This window comes from Balaenoptera ricei, chromosome 16 (assembly GCF_028023285.1).
Source record: "Balaenoptera ricei isolate mBalRic1 chromosome 16, mBalRic1.hap2, whole genome shotgun sequence".
Lineage (NCBI taxonomy): Eukaryota > Metazoa > Chordata > Mammalia > Artiodactyla > Balaenopteridae > Balaenoptera > Balaenoptera ricei.
Window position 1 is genome coordinate 53,690,261 of NC_082654.1, and position 17,578 is coordinate 53,707,838.

The 17,578-nt window shown below is 39.5% G+C and overlaps 1 protein-coding gene across 4 annotated transcripts in view; it reads right to left on the reverse strand.

Annotated features, from left to right (window-relative positions):
• Nucleotides 1-17,578, reverse strand: part of NRG3 (neuregulin 3) — a 1,107,816-nt gene that overhangs the window by 254,308 nt on the left and 835,930 nt on the right. For all 4 annotated transcript variants that reach the window (XM_059899580.1, XM_059899579.1, XM_059899578.1 and 1 more), the window contains exon 3: nt 8,079-8,152. In XM_059899580.1, the coding sequence (XP_059755563.1) occupies nt 8,079-8,152 (74 nt within the window). The remainder of the gene's footprint in view (nt 1-8,078; nt 8,153-17,578) is intronic.

Here is a 17,578-nt window from a genome sequence, read left to right on the forward strand (position 1 = left end):
GGCCCACAGTTTTGTAAAGGGACCCATACATAATGTCTCAGCAGATATCTCAAAGTCCAATACAGCAGAGTCTGAAGTGTCACACAGAAAAATAATGATGTTCAAAGGAAGGGGACCAATAAGAGGCATCATAATGATTATAACTCTATCGGAAAGAGCTACTGTAAACTTTTGAGACTGTCTTTTCATTTTTCATATTTAGACTGCATAACTTATGGGGTTCAAATTCCAGCCCTACCACTTACTTAAAGTGTATCCTTGAGCAAAGAATTTTACTTATCTTTGTCTCAGTTTCTTCATCATTAAAATGGGGGGTTTTATTGTATATACTTCAAAGGGCCATCTGAGGATTATCTGAAAAATGCTTAGAACAGTCCCTGGCATGTAGATGCATCAAAAAGTGTTTGTTATTATTATCATTCTTTTTATAAGTACTGTTAATAAATATGTATTATAGAAAATTAGAAAAATAGAGAAAAATGTTGACAAGAAAAATTATGTGTAATCTTACCACATTTTGCAATGCATGGCTTACAAATTATTTTTTAAAGAACATATATTAAATGTAAACATACATATTTTCCAAATTTGGGTGACTATATATTCCACATAAAAATTACAAAACAGTTGGAATGCTATGACCTAAAATGATTATTAGTGGTAAACTCTGAGTGATGTGATTATGAGAAATTTTTTCTTTCTTGTAAATATATTAATCTTCCTACTGTTCTAATGGTGTGCATTTGCATGTTTCATTGGTAAAAGTTAGGTTAGCAATCAAATATCTAAAAACAGCATAGATCTGATAAAATTGATGGACTTTGTAAGATTCAAAGAGGCATGATCAAAAGCTGATAATTCTGGTACTCTTCTTTCAAGGCCAGAAAAAGGGTATTAAGAATTGCAAATTTTACATATTAATACATTCTACTAACAATGCTTTTATGGCTACTGGAGGGCAGAGTAATGTAGGGGACTTAAGTATTCTGAGTAGAATTCAGTCTGGAAGACATCCCCTCTCATCAGTAAGGATTAATGGACCAAGAGCAAGTGGTTATTAGTTTATGCTTCGTGCCCTCAAGAACCTTCTGTTTCTCCACCTAACTTATTAATGGAAATTTCCTGCCCAGGACCATGTAGCCCATCTCCATAGAGAATCATTCACACTTTAGTACAAAGGATACTTGTAAAGTTGGGCAGTGTGCAGCCTGTGCAACAGTACACAGCCACAGCACCTCATGTGAAAAACTCACTGCCATGCTCCTGCCTAGATAAGCCTTTCCTTCCACTTCATGTGAATTTTTATTGTCCCCCATTTTGATGATAGTTCCTTAAACTGTCTGGTCTTTTATGTGTGTTATTTGTACTTGTTTGTACAATTTTTTCTTGTCTCTATGCAACTGAAGATATTTGAGGTCAGATAATATGTCTCATGCAGCAATACCATGTAGTTATAAAGGCAATAATAACAGTTAAGATAAAAAAATAATGATAATACTAGATAACTTTTATTGAGTTCTCACCATGTATCAAGCACAAACTACTCTGAATAGATTATTTTATTTAATCCTAACAATAGCTGTCTGCAGTAGAGACAATATTTTATTTTATAAAGAAGAAAACCAGGACCCATCAAGGTTAAGCAACTTGTCCCATGTCAAACTATTAGTAAGAGTTGAATGAGTGAATGAAAAAAACATTTTAATGTCTTATAGACAGCACATTCTTTGGAGCCTATAATTCAATTTAATTAAATGCAGTTTTCTAGACTATGAGTTTATTGATGGTAGGATCCTTAATTACTACTGTTTGAATCCACAGCATGGTATACTTTATATGTGCTTAATTATTTAGGGGATAAGTGAGTGAATGAATAAAAAGATTATTTCAGCTGTGCATTTGACCCCACTTGTGAATGGCTCGCAGGGACAGCCTGCTTGGTACTGAGGGTTGTTTTCTTCTTTTAACCAGGGTGCCTGGAGGATTCTTCTACAGATAAAGAAACTGAGGCTCAATTGCACTGTGATTCACCCAAGGCCACACTGCTAAGAGCAAGTGGTCACAGGATTAGAATCAAGATCTTTTAACTCCTGATTCAGATGACCTTTCCTTATACCCTTCCATCTAGTAGTTGTCACATTGCACACTTTTCCGTATACTACATGAAATCGGGAAAGGCAAAAGGGTGGAACATGGGTCTTTTTGGGAAACTCCTCACTGATACTCTTCAAGGAAACCTCTGCAACTGCTTAGCCAACTCCTGCCTGGGCTCCCAGGCCCCACATTTGTTCTTGGAGGCTCTCCCAAGTTTCCCTCTCCCTCACTGTGCCATGTGTGGCAAAGAAGCACCACTCTGCCCTGGGCTGACTGGTTTGGGCACTGGGTAAGTGATGACCCAATCTTCTTCCTGGTACACAGGGAAGGAGACCAATAGTGCTCAGACCTGATGAGTCAGTTGTCCCTGCAAACCATTCTGAAGTGGGCTCTGTGAACTGGTTCACTGCTTGGTGCTCCCTCTGTGGCTAGAACCACATGTCATGGCAAATTTACTTTTTGGATCTGCAAAGTGATTATTCCTGAGAAGTTGGGGTACACAAGCCCAGTTTGGAGAGATGGAAAGTCTAAAAACTCCTATCATAGTTTTTGCTAGCCTTCATCTGAATCGTATCCTGACAGGCTGCTGGCATCTTACAGGGCACTCTGAGAGCACAGCCTGGTTTCTAAGATCCATAGAAACCAAAGTATGAATGTAAGACAGTACTGTTAAAGTTACCAGGTTAAAACCAAGATGGAGTCACTCATGCTAAGTCTCATATCAGCAAACAAAAACTTAACTAAGTTTCTGTGCTTGGCTCTCCCGGAAAAGAAAGGCTTAGCTTAACCAACCAGTGTTTGTCTGCTCAGCACAAGTTACCTGACTTTCCTTTGCTCCATATAAGTGGTGTAACCTTGCTTTAACCAATAAGCAAACACCCAGTTTAACTTCCTTGTTCTTGGTCACTTTGGTCTTTAAGAATCTCTCATCTTATACAGTTCTTCAGAGCTCCTTTCTATCTGCTGGATTGGATGCTGCCTGATTCATGAATTGCTGAATAAAAGTCTACTAGATCAGTAAACTGTCTGTGGAAATTTTTCTTTTAATGGTTTATATAGACTAGAGATAGAAGTTAGCCTCCATCCTCCCATGGGGAAGAGCAGATGACACTGAAGAGTTTAAGCTGTATAAGCCCCATGCCAAACTTGGGGCTTGCAGACTTATCAGCTCCCTCCAGCCCTGGGGAGACTGGGTATTAGATGCTGATGTGGAGAGGAAGGCACGGTGAGGACCGGCAATGGCTACCACTGGCTGTGTGTCAGGAAAAGGACCCTCACTGCAGATGGGTGTCTTTTCCACCCTGTACCATTCTTTGATTCTCCTCTTAATCCATTCTCTGGAGCTGCTCTCAGGCTTTCAATGGCCAAGGATGAGATCAGGATCTTGCTGATAACTCAGGTTGGCACGTGCACTGAAGCGGGGAGACCCAGGACAATATCTGCCTGAAACCTTGGCCAGGTCATGGTTCTTCAGTTCCATCTAGCTCTGCCTTAAGGCTAGAGATGGTACCTGACCTGGGTGGGTACTGGAGATAAGAGAAAACAGGAGTCTACAGGTCGATCCTGTGCTTGTGAGGAAAATGGATTTGTTCCAAAGCAATTACATTAGAAATCATCAAGCAGATGATGGCGCTTCCTGGAAGTTCACAGTGGCTATCCATGTGTTGGCAGAAGTAGGAAGTAGGGTACAGGTATAAGCTCTTCAGGAATTCTAGATTAGCTGGTCCTGGCTCCTCCACAGAAGGTCACATCCTCTTGATCTTGATGAAAGTCTGCTCCTCTCACTGTCTTTCTTCTGAACCCCTGCTTATTCATCCTTGTGATTGGAATGTGGCTTCCATACACTGGGTCCATATGAGGTTTTGAGTAATCTGACAATGCATTATACTTTTTCGAAAACTGACATCAAGACGTTGTATAAGTTTGATTCTTATGTGTATACAAGTCTTCCTGAGTAGAGCTGACTACAGGTTCTTTGTGAGTTTTTGGAATGACAGGTTTGAAGACCCAGCCTGGGGCCACAGTACAAACACTGGTCCTATCAGCCAGTGAGTTTTTCACAGTGACATCCTGGCTTTGCTTCCCTAAATGCATGTAACTTGAGGTTATTATTAATTATTATTATTATTATAAATTAATTGACAAAGGTGCACATTTCTGATCAACTCTGTATCGCCTGGAGGAGAATAAAACAGCAGAGACTTCTACTCCCTGTTCCTTAGGATTTCACTAAATAGACCATGCAATCAGAAAATGGGGAGAGAAGAAGAAGGGAGAGAGAGAAGAAAAGGGAGAGAGGAGGAAAAGCAGAGGGAGGGTGTTGGAGGGATGCTTATTTCCAGAGCAGAGTCATTCCAAGGTACCATGAGCAGAAAATTAAACGATCCTTCAGCAAGAATTTTGACAAGGAAATTTCATTAGGGATTTACATCTCTATGGGAGCTCAAGTTGCTGCATTCAGATATGAAAATTGTGCAAATATTGTTCCTTAGAATAATGTTTGCTGCAGGTCATTGAGTTTCAGTCAATGAAATTTAGAGTGATAAATGTCATACTGAAAATAACTAGAGGAAGGAGGGGCCTAAGGAAAGGAAGGAAAGAGCCCTGCAGTTGGGAGCTCAGGTCCCAAAGTCATGTGGATTGGAAGTTAGACTTCAGCATTAACTAGCTGCGGGACCTTGAGCAAGTTTATTTAATATCTCTGAGGCCTAATTTCTTCATCTACAAAATGTGGTCAATTGCCAGTAACTCTGCTGAACTATGATCGTGAGGGTTTAATGAGATGATCCAAGTAAAGTCCTTTGGCCCAGTGCCTAACACATGTAAACTCTAAACACATATTAGTATGATTACAATGATGAGCAAGGAAGTAGGCTAATGTTTACCTGGAACTGACCTCCAGTCAATCATGGTGATAGATGCCTATAGGTATTATTATTATTGGCATTATACAGATGACAAGCCTGAGGCTCAGGGGCTTAATAAATCTGCCAAGATCACAACGGAATAAATGCTTCCACCAGAATCATGCCCATGCTTATGTGTCTACATGTTTTTCTCCCTCACTAGCCTTGGGGGCCTTACAGCCTAAATCCTGTTTGTACACTTCTGTACTAACAGAATCTGACCAATTATAGATGGTGGGTGCTCAGAAAATATTTGGGGAAGGAATTAATGATTGCATAAGTAAATAGATGCATGCATGGATGAATGGGAAATAAATGCTTTTCCCATTGAAACTGTGTCACAGGGACTTATCCATAGGTTTCTCAATGTTTTGTTTTGTTTTTTTCAATTTCAAGGTGTATGGTCAGGACACTCAAGATGGCTGTTCTCTGTACATCCCCTGCTCGACTAGTGCCTGCTTCACCTATACCCTACTCACCTGACTGACGTTCTTACATCCTTGCCCCAGGCTCCAGCTGATGACTGTCCTAGCTTTAGATCAGAACATCTCCACTCTGATAGCTTATCAAAGGCGCAGTGAGGAGCAGCCTGCCCCTCTGCTGGTTTCCCTGGTAACCAATGAGCCAACCTGATGTTAATTCCCCCTGTAACTGGTAACCCTCCCCCCCACCCCAGCAAAGCCCGCCACCATGTTCTGCCCGCCATCTGCCACAGATGGTGGGGTGCTGCTCCAGGACCTTGCTTCAGACGTGTAAGCTTCCTCATCCATTAAACCACTGCTGTCTCTTGCTGACTCTGGGCTCTTTCTTTGGTGTTGAAGCTGGGCAAGCACAGGGCTTGCAGGCCTGTGTAGTGCAGCCCAACACAAGGCATTCTGACATTTTGATTCACGTAATGATATGTCATTTTACAGAAAACAGGAGAAAAAGGAAAATTTTTCATATACTTCTATAACCCCAATACTTAAAAGTTCCCTTTTAGCATTTTAGTGTATTCTTTTTCCACCTTTGGACCAAAGAAAGTTCTTATTGCAATCTTACATGAAAATAATTGTCTAACTTGCTGTTTCACTTAATAGGACTATTTCATACAGCTCTTATTTTGATAATTTACTGGAACATGATCGATGTGCCATATAATGTTCTACTTAAACATAATCTTGTTTTTTAGAATGTGTCTATTTTTTCACCATTATAAGTATTGTTGAACTAAATATTTTTGTGTATGTGAGACCAAGGTTTTCAGGGTTGGTGACTCTGATCATGGGATCATTTTTCTTTGAGGAGCACACAGTCCTTATAGTGGCCTCATTCTCAGCTTTTGCAGTGATGGACTATCATATTCAATTGAATGGCAAAGGTTTGATTAGACTGTGTAAAGAAAGATTATTTTTCCCATTTTGTACCATATGCAAGCCCTGTCCCAGTACCCGTACTAGACAGATATTCCACAGCTATATAGGAAAAGAGAAAGGAAGGAAGGACGGAAGGAAAGAATGGAGGGAGGGAGGGAGGGAGGGAAGGACGGAGAGAGGGAGGGAAGAAGGGAGGGGAAGGGAGGAAGCATAAAGGGATGCAAGAAAATAATAAAGAGAAGAAAAGGAAAGGGGACAATAAAAGGGAAGGAAAGAGAAAGAAAGAAGGGAAGGAAAAAAAACAAAGAGGGAAGCTAAGTATAATACATCAAAGTAAATAAAAAGAGAAAGAAAGAAATCAGCAAACCCATTCTTCTTTGTAAGGTTTCTAGTATTCCAAATTATACGTCTCTAGCCACAACCATACCTTTTAGACGTCAGCTTAGCAAGTGGCAAAAATCACAAGATAGGAAAGATTCAACACATTCTAGTAACTGCCCCCTACCTGGGAAACCCCTAGAGACCAGAGCCTCACATTTCAGAGAACACAGATCATGGCTAGCTTGGTTGCTGGCTTTTAGGCAACAATTACCTTTCTCTAGGAGAGCTAAATTTGCAAAAAAAAAAGAAGAGTGAACACTGTATAGTGGCAGCTTGCCTTGACAAGATAAAACACAAGCAAACTGAATTAAACAAAAATTTCCTTTTTAAAAAATATTACATTTACCCGAGGAAACATACCTAAAAATTCAAGGGGGAAATGAAAATATGCATTTTGAAAAGGTATTGAAGGATGGCTAAACATGGTCATTATGCAGCGATGTGCACATTCACAGACAGGGCAACCTCTGGCTGTTGTCAATGCATGATATTTCGCTAAAGTTTATGCTATGCATGTTTGGTATTCAGAAAACCAAAATATTGCCTTTACGATTTGGAAATGTCTGTCATTATCTTCACTGAACTAAACTTCTGATTCAACAAAAGTCCCCTTTTCCTTAGTGGCAATTCAATTGTAGCAGAGCAGATTATTTACAGATAAAGTAAAAATCTCACGTTTGACCAGAATTGGGCATATTCGTATAGAACGTTACTTTTTACTCTGTATAGAGACAGAAACTAATGAGTGACAATATTTTGTAGTGGCAAATTGTTTTCTTTCCTGAATGGAAAATAAAATAATTTGTCATTGGTACAGTAACCACTGATACTGGAATAGTGTTGCTAAAAATGAGGTTTTCACAGTTGGTTTGAACAATTCTTATATGATTTTTTATGTGTATTTCCTTACTTTAGGAAGGTAAAGCATTAATAGGTTTAATATTTTCACAAATTACCAACCAGTGGGTAAAAAGCAATACGATACTATAGTTCTCATAATACTCTTTTGGATAAATAATAAGGTCTTTTATGTTTCTATATTCTTGCTTTCATGATGGGGTGATAGTGGGGGAGTCTGAAAGCTAAGGGAGCAGGATTTGCTGCAGTTCCCAGCAGAGGGTAGTGGTAGAGATGAATCTGGAAACCAGGCCCCATCCCTGGAGAGGACCTACACCTGGACAGAGATAGTTCTGGACAAACTTTGAACGTGAGTGTCTGTCCTCAGCTCCCACCCTTGGCAGCATTCAGAGACACAAAACTGAGATACAGCCGTCAGTGAGTTAGCAACTGTGGCTCAGAGTTTTATATTGTGTTAGAGACAGAAGAAAAACGCTTGACCTACTTGGATCCGATAAGATGGAATCAGTTTTCGGCAGAAATTGATCACAGCGGACTCCTTGGTAGCCTTCTTTGCACCTGAGAAAAGGGATAAACGACAAACATACGCATGTGTTTGTGAATGGTTCGCGATTTCAACAAGCCAAGTAGCCACCAATTATATCACCGTGAGAACAGTACATTCATGCTTTTGTATGGCTTGGTTCAGTCTGTTTCTAACATTGATAGTAGGTGAATTTTAGTCATGTCTGTGTAAAAAAAACAGCACTACTTTGCTTTTATAGTTTTATAGGTAATATCTAATGAGCAAACTTAGTAGCAATTTAAGATGCCCCTCATAGCAGTATGAATAATGGTTACCCTCATAATTCTGCAGGATTCTTTATGCAACACACTGGTCTCTAAAAGACTGCAAATACCCTTTCAGAAAGCATCATATTGCAAGTGTTTTCCTAATAAAAAATCATTTTCTAACATAATTGATCAAATATTATCAGTAGATTTGGGCTGTTTATTCTCCTTGTGTTTTACTAGTTTACTAGTTCATTTGCTAATTTTACCTTTTTTTTTTTTTTTTTAATTTAGCAATTCTTCCAGTCAGTGCTGCCTAACTGCTGGGTCAGAAATAGCAGCATTTATTTCAGATCTGGCAAGATCTGAAAGGCATCTACCTCTATGTGCAAGAGCTCTGTGAATTTCCTTTAAACTCACATTTTTCTCTCCTCATTTTTCTCTTTTATATTCAGCAAACAGGTGCAAAGTGCATACTTTCTGCGAGGCATTGTACAAGGCAACTTTCCTAAGGTGGGTGCAATTTGGAGGCAGGGAATCTGCCTGAAAGCCCCTGCCATGGGGCATATTGCTTCAGCCCTGCCAGTACACGGTCTTCTCACAGCTCGCTCAGTCAAGGCTGCTTGGCTGCCTCGGACAGCCCCAGCTCATCAGCTGGCAGTTCAAGGAACAAAATACAGCTGAGGCTCCACACGCCTGCCTCCGAACAGTCTCTGTAAGCAGGGGGTTGGCATTTAGTATATCTGCTTGAAGCTTAATCTGTCATGCTCAAGTTAAGCAGGGACACATCCATTGTTGCTTGTGGAATGAATCTGTCCTACTTACTGAGGAGGAAATTGTGCTGCTGGCATAAAAATCAGATTTAAAAAACAATCCTCTGGCTGTTAGAAATCTACAAAATCAACAAAAGAATTCAAAGAGATCATTCTGTCAGAGATGGGACCCGTGGATTCTTTCTGTAGAATATGTTTTGTTTTCTGAGTGTAATAAACACTTTATTAGATAAGTCTATTGCAACTGGAGCAGTCACAGTGAAAGGCACCTAGGTAATTTTTCTACCTTTCACTGTGAGCTGAACTGGAATACAGGTATTGGGGCAGGCTCTCTTTAGCACCTTTTTAAGCCTGGAATGCTGGAGTGTATTTGGCAATTTTCCCTATAGATTGAGAACAAAGACTTCTGACATATGGACACCCCAAATACCCAACAGGCTATTGAGAGAATTTGTTTAAGCAGACACATATTTTCATAACCTTTTTAAAAATTCATTTATTGCACTTGAAATAAAGCAGGCATATCACTGGTTTGATAATGGTACAAAGTCAGAAAATACTTAAGACTGAAGCACATTTGTGAGGAAGAAATAAATTCCTGTTCTCTGAAAGCTGCCCTAACATGGTTAGTTTGCCTTTATTCAAAATTACCTGAACCACAGTGTTTTGGTTTTCATTTTCTTGTAATGATGACTTAGGTGCTGGGTGTGTGCTGTCGCATGCATTTACTCCTGAGGTTTTTATTTCCAACATATGTGTGGGATTTTAAGCACACTTCACTCTTTGTATCTTCATTTAATATGAAAATGGTATCCTAGGGAGATAGCTGCTTTTAAGGGGAAGTGCTTTTGTTTTGTTTTACTTTTTAAGGGGTTTTTATCACTTAAAATGCATTATTCCGTTTGTGTGTGGAGAGGAAAATAAGGAAAGATGTTTGAAATTTTTCTAGTCTTCAACTGATTTTCCATGACTTTGAGCCCACTCTGAAGTGTTCAGGCCTCATGGAGTATCAGGAAAATTGCACAGTGCGTGCCTTCATCCTGCCTTCACACCTGTGTGCTGGTATGAAGATAATAAAGTGTGATGATGTTGGAGCAGCCCGGCCCAGGCTAGGAAACCCACCGAGGGCTGTGACTGGATACGCAGCAAAGCCCTGCTCCTTTGTTAAGGCGGCCGCGTCCCTGCTAATTGGTGCTGGATTTTAAGAATGACAAACTTAAATTTCCACTTAAAAATCACACGTCACCTTGATAAGTTCAAATCCATCCAAATTTGAAGACAAAATGTGGCCAGCAGGTAAAGCCAATGAGGTGGATTGAATTTATGACACTGTTAAAGACATAAAGCAAAGGAAAAAATGTCTTAAGATGCACTTCTGTTGCACAGATTGAGTTTGGCAGACCTTCTGACAGTGTGATAAACAGCACGTCTTTTGAGAAATATCATTGCATGTTTGTTTTGGTTTTTGTGAGTTGAGGGGGGATTTTGAGACTTTTTTAAGATTTTTTTGTTTTCTGAGAGATACAGGTATATGAACAAGAGAAATTCATGTAATAGAAAGTTCTTTCTGCTTGTTCATCTTAATAAAGCATAACAGAATTAGTAACATTTTACAAGTACACGTGTAATCTTTAGTGGTAAATACACGTTTGGAAAAAAAAGCACAAATCTTGCCTTAACCAGGTTAAATACTCTATTATTTTTCTACTCTGCATTGCTTCAAAGCTCCACTGAATTCATCTACTGCCTGTTCTCTGAATTTATTTATCCTTGAGAAGGCTTGCAACACAGAAATTTTACTAAAAATATCAATGTTCCCTGGTGGTCTTACAGGTAAGTTTTGCTTCTACAACTAGATGGCCAAAGAGCAGGATTAGAATAGAAAAGGCAGGCACGGTTTATAAAGAGTTGGGTAAGGAAAATGGGAGAAGCGTTATCAACAGCGGAACAACCACAAAGTAAACTCAGTCTGCAAGAGCTAAGAATTTTATTTTGAAAAAAAAAATTAGTCTTAAATTCTGTGTGTTCACCTACTCTGAGATGAAGGACTTGTCACTTCAGAAATCATGATTGTGTTGTGTGTTTTGTTTATTTACAAATTTAAAAGGCAGTGGGGGGCTTCCCTGGTGATGCAGTGGTTGAGAATCTGCCTGCCAATGCAGGGGAAACAGGTTCGAGCCCTGGTCTGGGAAGATCCCACATGCCGCGGAGCAACTGGGCCCGTGAGCCACAACTACTGAGCCTGCGCGTCTGGAGCCTGTGCTCCTCAACAAGAGAGGCCGCGATAGTGAGAGGCCCGCGCACCGCGATGAAGAGTGGCCCCCGCTTGCCGCAACTAGAGAAAGCCCTTGCACAGAAACGAAGACCCAACACAGCCATAAATCAATCAATCAATCAATCAAACACATTTAAAAAAAAAAAAAAAAGGCAGTGGGGAAGGGCATCATTGAGGAGACAATGTCCAAAGCAGGGTAGGGCGGATGAGGGGTTGAAGAGAGAACCGTGGTGTGGTAACCCTGAATAAGGGAAACTGGCCCCTGGCAATGAAGTGGGGTCAGAAATTGGAGATTCTGAGTTCAGTTTAAGTGTCAGCAAAGTATCTCTCCTGGTGAGCCTCAGGGCCAAATCATGAACCATGCCCCTCCCTTTCTACAGGGATAGGGCCAGCTGTATAGTTTCAAACGCAGACCTCACTTTTTCTACTCCGTACATCCTTCTGATTCGGCCCTCATGCCCCTCCCACTTGTTCAGCTGTACCTAAAATAACAAGCCACACCTTCTATTCATGCTTTCCCCTTCTACATTATCCCTGAAGAAAAGCCCAGTTTTAGAGAAAAGTTTTAAAAGGCAATTCTTGGGCAAAAGAAAAGAGAATAATACTGGCAAAGATAAGAAAATACAAAATGCATGATTGTCAGCTAGAAGCTAATACTTGATTTGTCTAGTGTGTTAAAGCAGAAGCAGTGAACCTAGCACTCAGCCTGGATGTGGAGGACCCCCAAGGAAGAGACTTTTTAAATGGTCAGCTCATTTGCTGATGTTCCCACAGAAATGGGCATCCTTTGGCCAGCTAAAAGTGGCTTCCATGGCCATCAGCCCCCACTACTAACTTCAGACCATGCCCATCTCTTCTCTTACGATACTCACATGCTAATTTATTTCTTTGAACTCATTTTATGAATAGCAACAAATTAGAGCTAATGTTAATGACTTTGAGTGAAAATGAAAGAACTCTCACTTCTCACCAACAGCCTCCCTACATTTCCAGATTATTCTTCCATTTCTCCTGCTTCCTCCTGTTAGGAGAGCAAAGCAAAGCAAAACAAAACAAAACAAAAACAACACAAAAACTGTCCCATTGGGGGAACTATACTATCCATCCTCTCAATCCTCATCTGTTGATTCCCTGGTCATTTACTCATTACTGGAAGATGTGATCATTGCTTCACCTCCTTCTTCTCCATTGCTACTCTGTCTTCACTGCCACAGTCTCTGTTATCTACATGGATGCTCAGCCAACACAATGTCTCTTATCACTTCTTCCTCAACTGTATCAGAATGATTAACAGTGTTGAGTTTATAGCCTCACTTCTTCACTTAGTATTTGCATGGATATACTTTACGCAAACCTTTTAATATCCCTGTTCCCCACTTTAAACCCGAACAAAATGGGAATGATAGCAGGAAGGAGAAAAAATGAACAAGCACGCATGGTTGATATTACATACATGAACTTTGGCCATTTTTATGCTTAGGGACCTTCTACCTCGCATATTTGCAGAGACGCATTTTACATAATTTACAGAGAGAAATATATGAAGGTTAGAAAAATGTTCAAATGTTTGCTTCAATCCTGGTGTAGGGCCTGGTCTCTGCATACATTTTAGAGAAAGTATACATGCTTCCTTCTTGGAAACTTGATTTTAGACATAAAATTTAAACTAGCAGAAATCAATTAACTTCACAAGAGAAATGGTGGCAAACTGTATGGTTTGTTTCCTGACTGTACCAACTTTTATTCATAGACCAAAAAATGGTAGTTACTCTTTGGTGTTACAGGAAAGTAGACACTTTGTCAGTGATATACAAGTCTGCCAATTTTAAGGGGCCCATTAAATGCTGATTTGATAAAAGAACAATCCCTCCAGGTATTCCTCTTTATCTCCTGCCAATTCTCCCCAGCCTCAATGTCAGCCCTTGGTTGGGAAAAATGGAAAAATCATCAGGCGTTTAAACTTTACATTTTAGAGGCAGGGTGGTTTGGAGCACAGCCTAGTTTTAAATCCAGGATCGGCTATTTACTAGCTGCTTAGCCTTCCTCTGCCTCCTTTTCTTCATCTGTAACTTGGAGATAATAATAGGAGCTCCCTCCTAGAATTATTATTAGGAATAAATAACACCTGTTGTTCACGGTAAGCACTCAACATGTGTTAGTTTTTTTAAAATGTTCTTTGAATTTGGAATCATCATCCCAGCTTTTCAAGTGAGGAAACAGAGGTTCAAAAAGGTTAAGCATCTTGTTCCAAAATCACACAGCCAGTGAGTACTTGAACTAGGTACTCAGCTGGAGTTGACTTCAAAGTCCTTGCTTGATCTGTGGCACTTTCTGACATTCTTCATGGAAATTCAGTAGATACATAAATCATCGTTCACCCAGGTATCTTTCCTAAGATTAGTATCTAAAAATATGGTCCAAATATCATGAACTGAAGCCATGATTTATGGTAAGAATTAAAGACCTAGATTTGTAAGTTATTATCCAATTTCAAAATGTTCTTAAGCAAACCAGGTCACAGAGACTGGTCACTGATTTAAAGGCAAATGTCCTAAGCTTTGTGTTAATTTAAGGGGTATTCACTAACTATGGATGGGAAGGCTCTTTAGTAGTACCACTCTTAAAGAATCACATTTCTTGATTGTGGACTGTCCTCAGTTTAAAAAAAAAAGAAAAAGAAAATGAGAAAAGAAAGAAAAAAAAACAGAAACAAAACAAACAAACAAAAACAGAGGATACAGTTTCAGCAAGGTGAATGAATTGCCCAGCATGGAAGAGATGGGGGTTCTGGAGCCAGAATCCCAAACCAGGTCTCTATCTGAATGCAAATGTGTGCTGGGGGGACCAGAAACTTTTCTAGCTAAGGATCTGCAGCCTAGAGTTATAGGCTCAAAAATTATTAATGGTGTTAGAACAAATTCCCTTCCTTGCCACTCACTGCTGAAACTGAGATCTAGGTTTTGCTGTGGAGAATATTGTGACACTGATTAAGGTGTAAGTTTTCTTTAGCTGAATTTAGAACTTAATTAAGTGGTCTTATTTAAAAGGAGCACTAATTAAGACAGCAAGATCTTTAAGTTAATCAACTGGAATTAAATTTACCTATAGCCTGGCTGTAGGTACAGTCTTTCTAAAATCCTTTGAGCTACAGATGGAAGAATTTAGAATCGGATTATTTTAAATTGCAGAGCAACAGCTGCCTTCAAACCCATGAGGGTCCTCCAATGTGTTATCAACAGCTTTCAAATATATCACAAATTCCATGGCTGAGGCAACTGTTGCTTATAATGTCACTCACCTTACAACTATGATTACTCTTGCTAATAAAGTTATACCTGCAATTTTCAGAAAATGTAAAGATTTTTAAAAATTTCCCTTTAGCAAAGTTTGAATTCAAAAGTAGATGGAGGCCAATTACTTCATCATGAGACTGATATGATTTCAGAAGTGAATTTGAAAGCATGTGCTCAAATTCAGGAGGTGTGCTGCATTCAGTTAATATTTGAGCCCTAAAGACGAAAAGGAAAAGAATGATTTCAAGTCTGAGATATTAAAAAAATATAAGAAACATGTGTTTCCTCAACTGCAAGTTCCTCTCAACCATGTGTGATCATTAGGTGCCTGGTCCAGCAGTCACTCATACACTTCATTGGTCAATTTTAGTACCAGGGAGACAGAACCTGTTTACATCGTCCTCTTACTCCCATATATGGTACATTCACTTTTGAACAATCAGTGGCTAAGGAGTCCTCGTGTCAGTCTGAATAAATATCTTGGCCTTTATAGAAATTTCTGACCCTATTTGGTCAAGAGCCTCACTCAGTCTTACTACTTCATTAACAAAATTAAAACACATGACATGACATGAAGGTACTACGCAGCTTAAAGTGCATAGCAATAGTATCCAAAGCAGCTATGTGGGCTGAAAAAGCCATTCTGTCTCACTTAGCTTTGATTTTTACTGCATCTAAAAGAAAAAATAATCCCTTTTTAGGCTAAGAAGGTAAATTAAGAAGTAATCTATGGGCCTTCTTGCAGGAAGACTAATTTCAATATCACATTAGAGGTAGTAAAATAATAATTGCCTTTATCAAGAACAAAAGGGTTAGGGAGTAATAATGACAAGTGGAGGACAGATGGAATTTTGCTTTATAAATTCAAATTGAGAAAACGTTATGTTATTAATTTCCTAGTATACACAAATTCTATCATGACAAACATGAGATTCTAGTTTTCAAGGGAGGTAGCCTGCTATGGTGGAAAAGGTATGTTCTATGGATGCAGAATGACCCCTAATTCTGCCACTTAGAGGTATGACAGAGGTCAGTGACCGACCTCTCTAAGGTCTCAGGTGCTCATCTCTAAGTGGGGTTATGAGCCTTGATTTAGTGTGTGCTCTGTGCACATTGCACACACACAGACATAGACACACATTGCTCCCAATGCTTATAAATATGTTTAGTAATCAGAAAATACAGGCAGATAATTTAGGTTCTAACATTAAAGTCAGAGGACAGTCATGTTCTCTTCCCCCACTTCTTTAGTTAATTCAACGTTCCCATGACTGCCTTTGATAGTTCCCAGCCAACAATTGGCCGGGATTTATTGTCCCATCTACTCCCTATGATTCCTCTTTATTATTTTCACTTAAGATGTCACTAAGATTGTGAGATTAGCCAATCACAGACTTTCCCTGAGGCTTAAGGTTCAACTATTAGCAGATTCCTTCACTTTTCTCTCTCTACTTTCTTGAAATTAGAAGTGTAATTGACTCACATGTTGAGACTAGTCAGTGGAAGAAAAGTGACAACCGTCTTTTCCAGCTCACAGTTCAGCAGGAAATGTAAAACTGAGCCAGAGGAAAACACGCTAAACTTGCCATTTTAGTCAAATTGGGTTGCCATAAAAACATAGCATAGACTGGGTGGCTTAAACAACAGAAAGTTATTTTCCCACAGTTCTGGAGACTAGAGGTCCAAGATCAAGGTGTCAGCAAGGTGTGCATCTGGTGAGGGCTCTCCCCTTGGGTTGCAGGTGGCTGCTTTCTGTTACCTCACAGGGTGGAGAGAGAGAGAGAGATTGATCTGGCTCTCCCTCTTCAATCTCTCTCTGCCACTTCTTCTAAGGCCACCAATCCTATCAGAATACCACTCCACCTGTATGGTCGCATTTAACCTTAATTATCTCTAAAAGACCCTATCTCCAGATACAATCACACTGGAATTTAACGCTTGAACATACGAGTTTTCAGAAGACACAATTCAGTCCATAACCGTTACTAAGCTGGGTAACATAGCTATAGAGTAGCAAAGACCAGAATTTGGATTCTCCTGTATTTAGGGTTTCCAGATAAAATACAGAAGACCCAGTTAAATCTGAATTTCAAATAAACATATTTTTTTTTAACATCAGTGTGTCCCACATGTAATATGTGGGACATACTTATACTAAAAATGTATTCATTATTTATCTGGCATTTAAATTTAACTGGGTGTCCTGTATTTTATTCCCTAGATCCGGCAATTGTACCTACATGAGAGTAAAAGCATCTGAATAGTCAGAGAAGTAAGAACCATCAATAGGAACATCTAGATTAAAGTTAATGTATAATATTTTTGCTATCACTATATCTTGTTCTGATAAATTTAGCAATCTCTTGTTTTAAGGATAAGGAGCCTGGGCACATTATATTTATTTCTATCAACCATGCAAGGGACATAATGACCTCACAGAGTCTGGAGGAGGAGAATAGGAATTTCAATAGCTAGCTCTTAAATGGCCAAAGCACTGAAAGGCTACTTCCAGAATGTGGTGAAGATCAAACGAAGTAATGTTGTTTGTAAACGTTAGGTGCAGATGTGTGACTTGATCATGTGACTCACTAGCTACTATTTTGCATAAATTCTGAATAAACTGTAAGAGCATCCTGGCCAGGAGCCCAAGTAAGACCAAAGGAAGGAAGAGGGCCCATTCTCCCTCCTTCATTCTGCATCTCACTTTACTTAGGATCATTTTAATACTGAGGCACTCACATGCTGTTGAATTTGAAAAGCAGTGAACACAGATGTGGAATACAGGGCAACGATAACCTAAAATCAAAGACACAACATAAGAAGAGACTCCTCTGGAGGACTGTGATATCCTTTCTGGAATTCACTGCTCTCA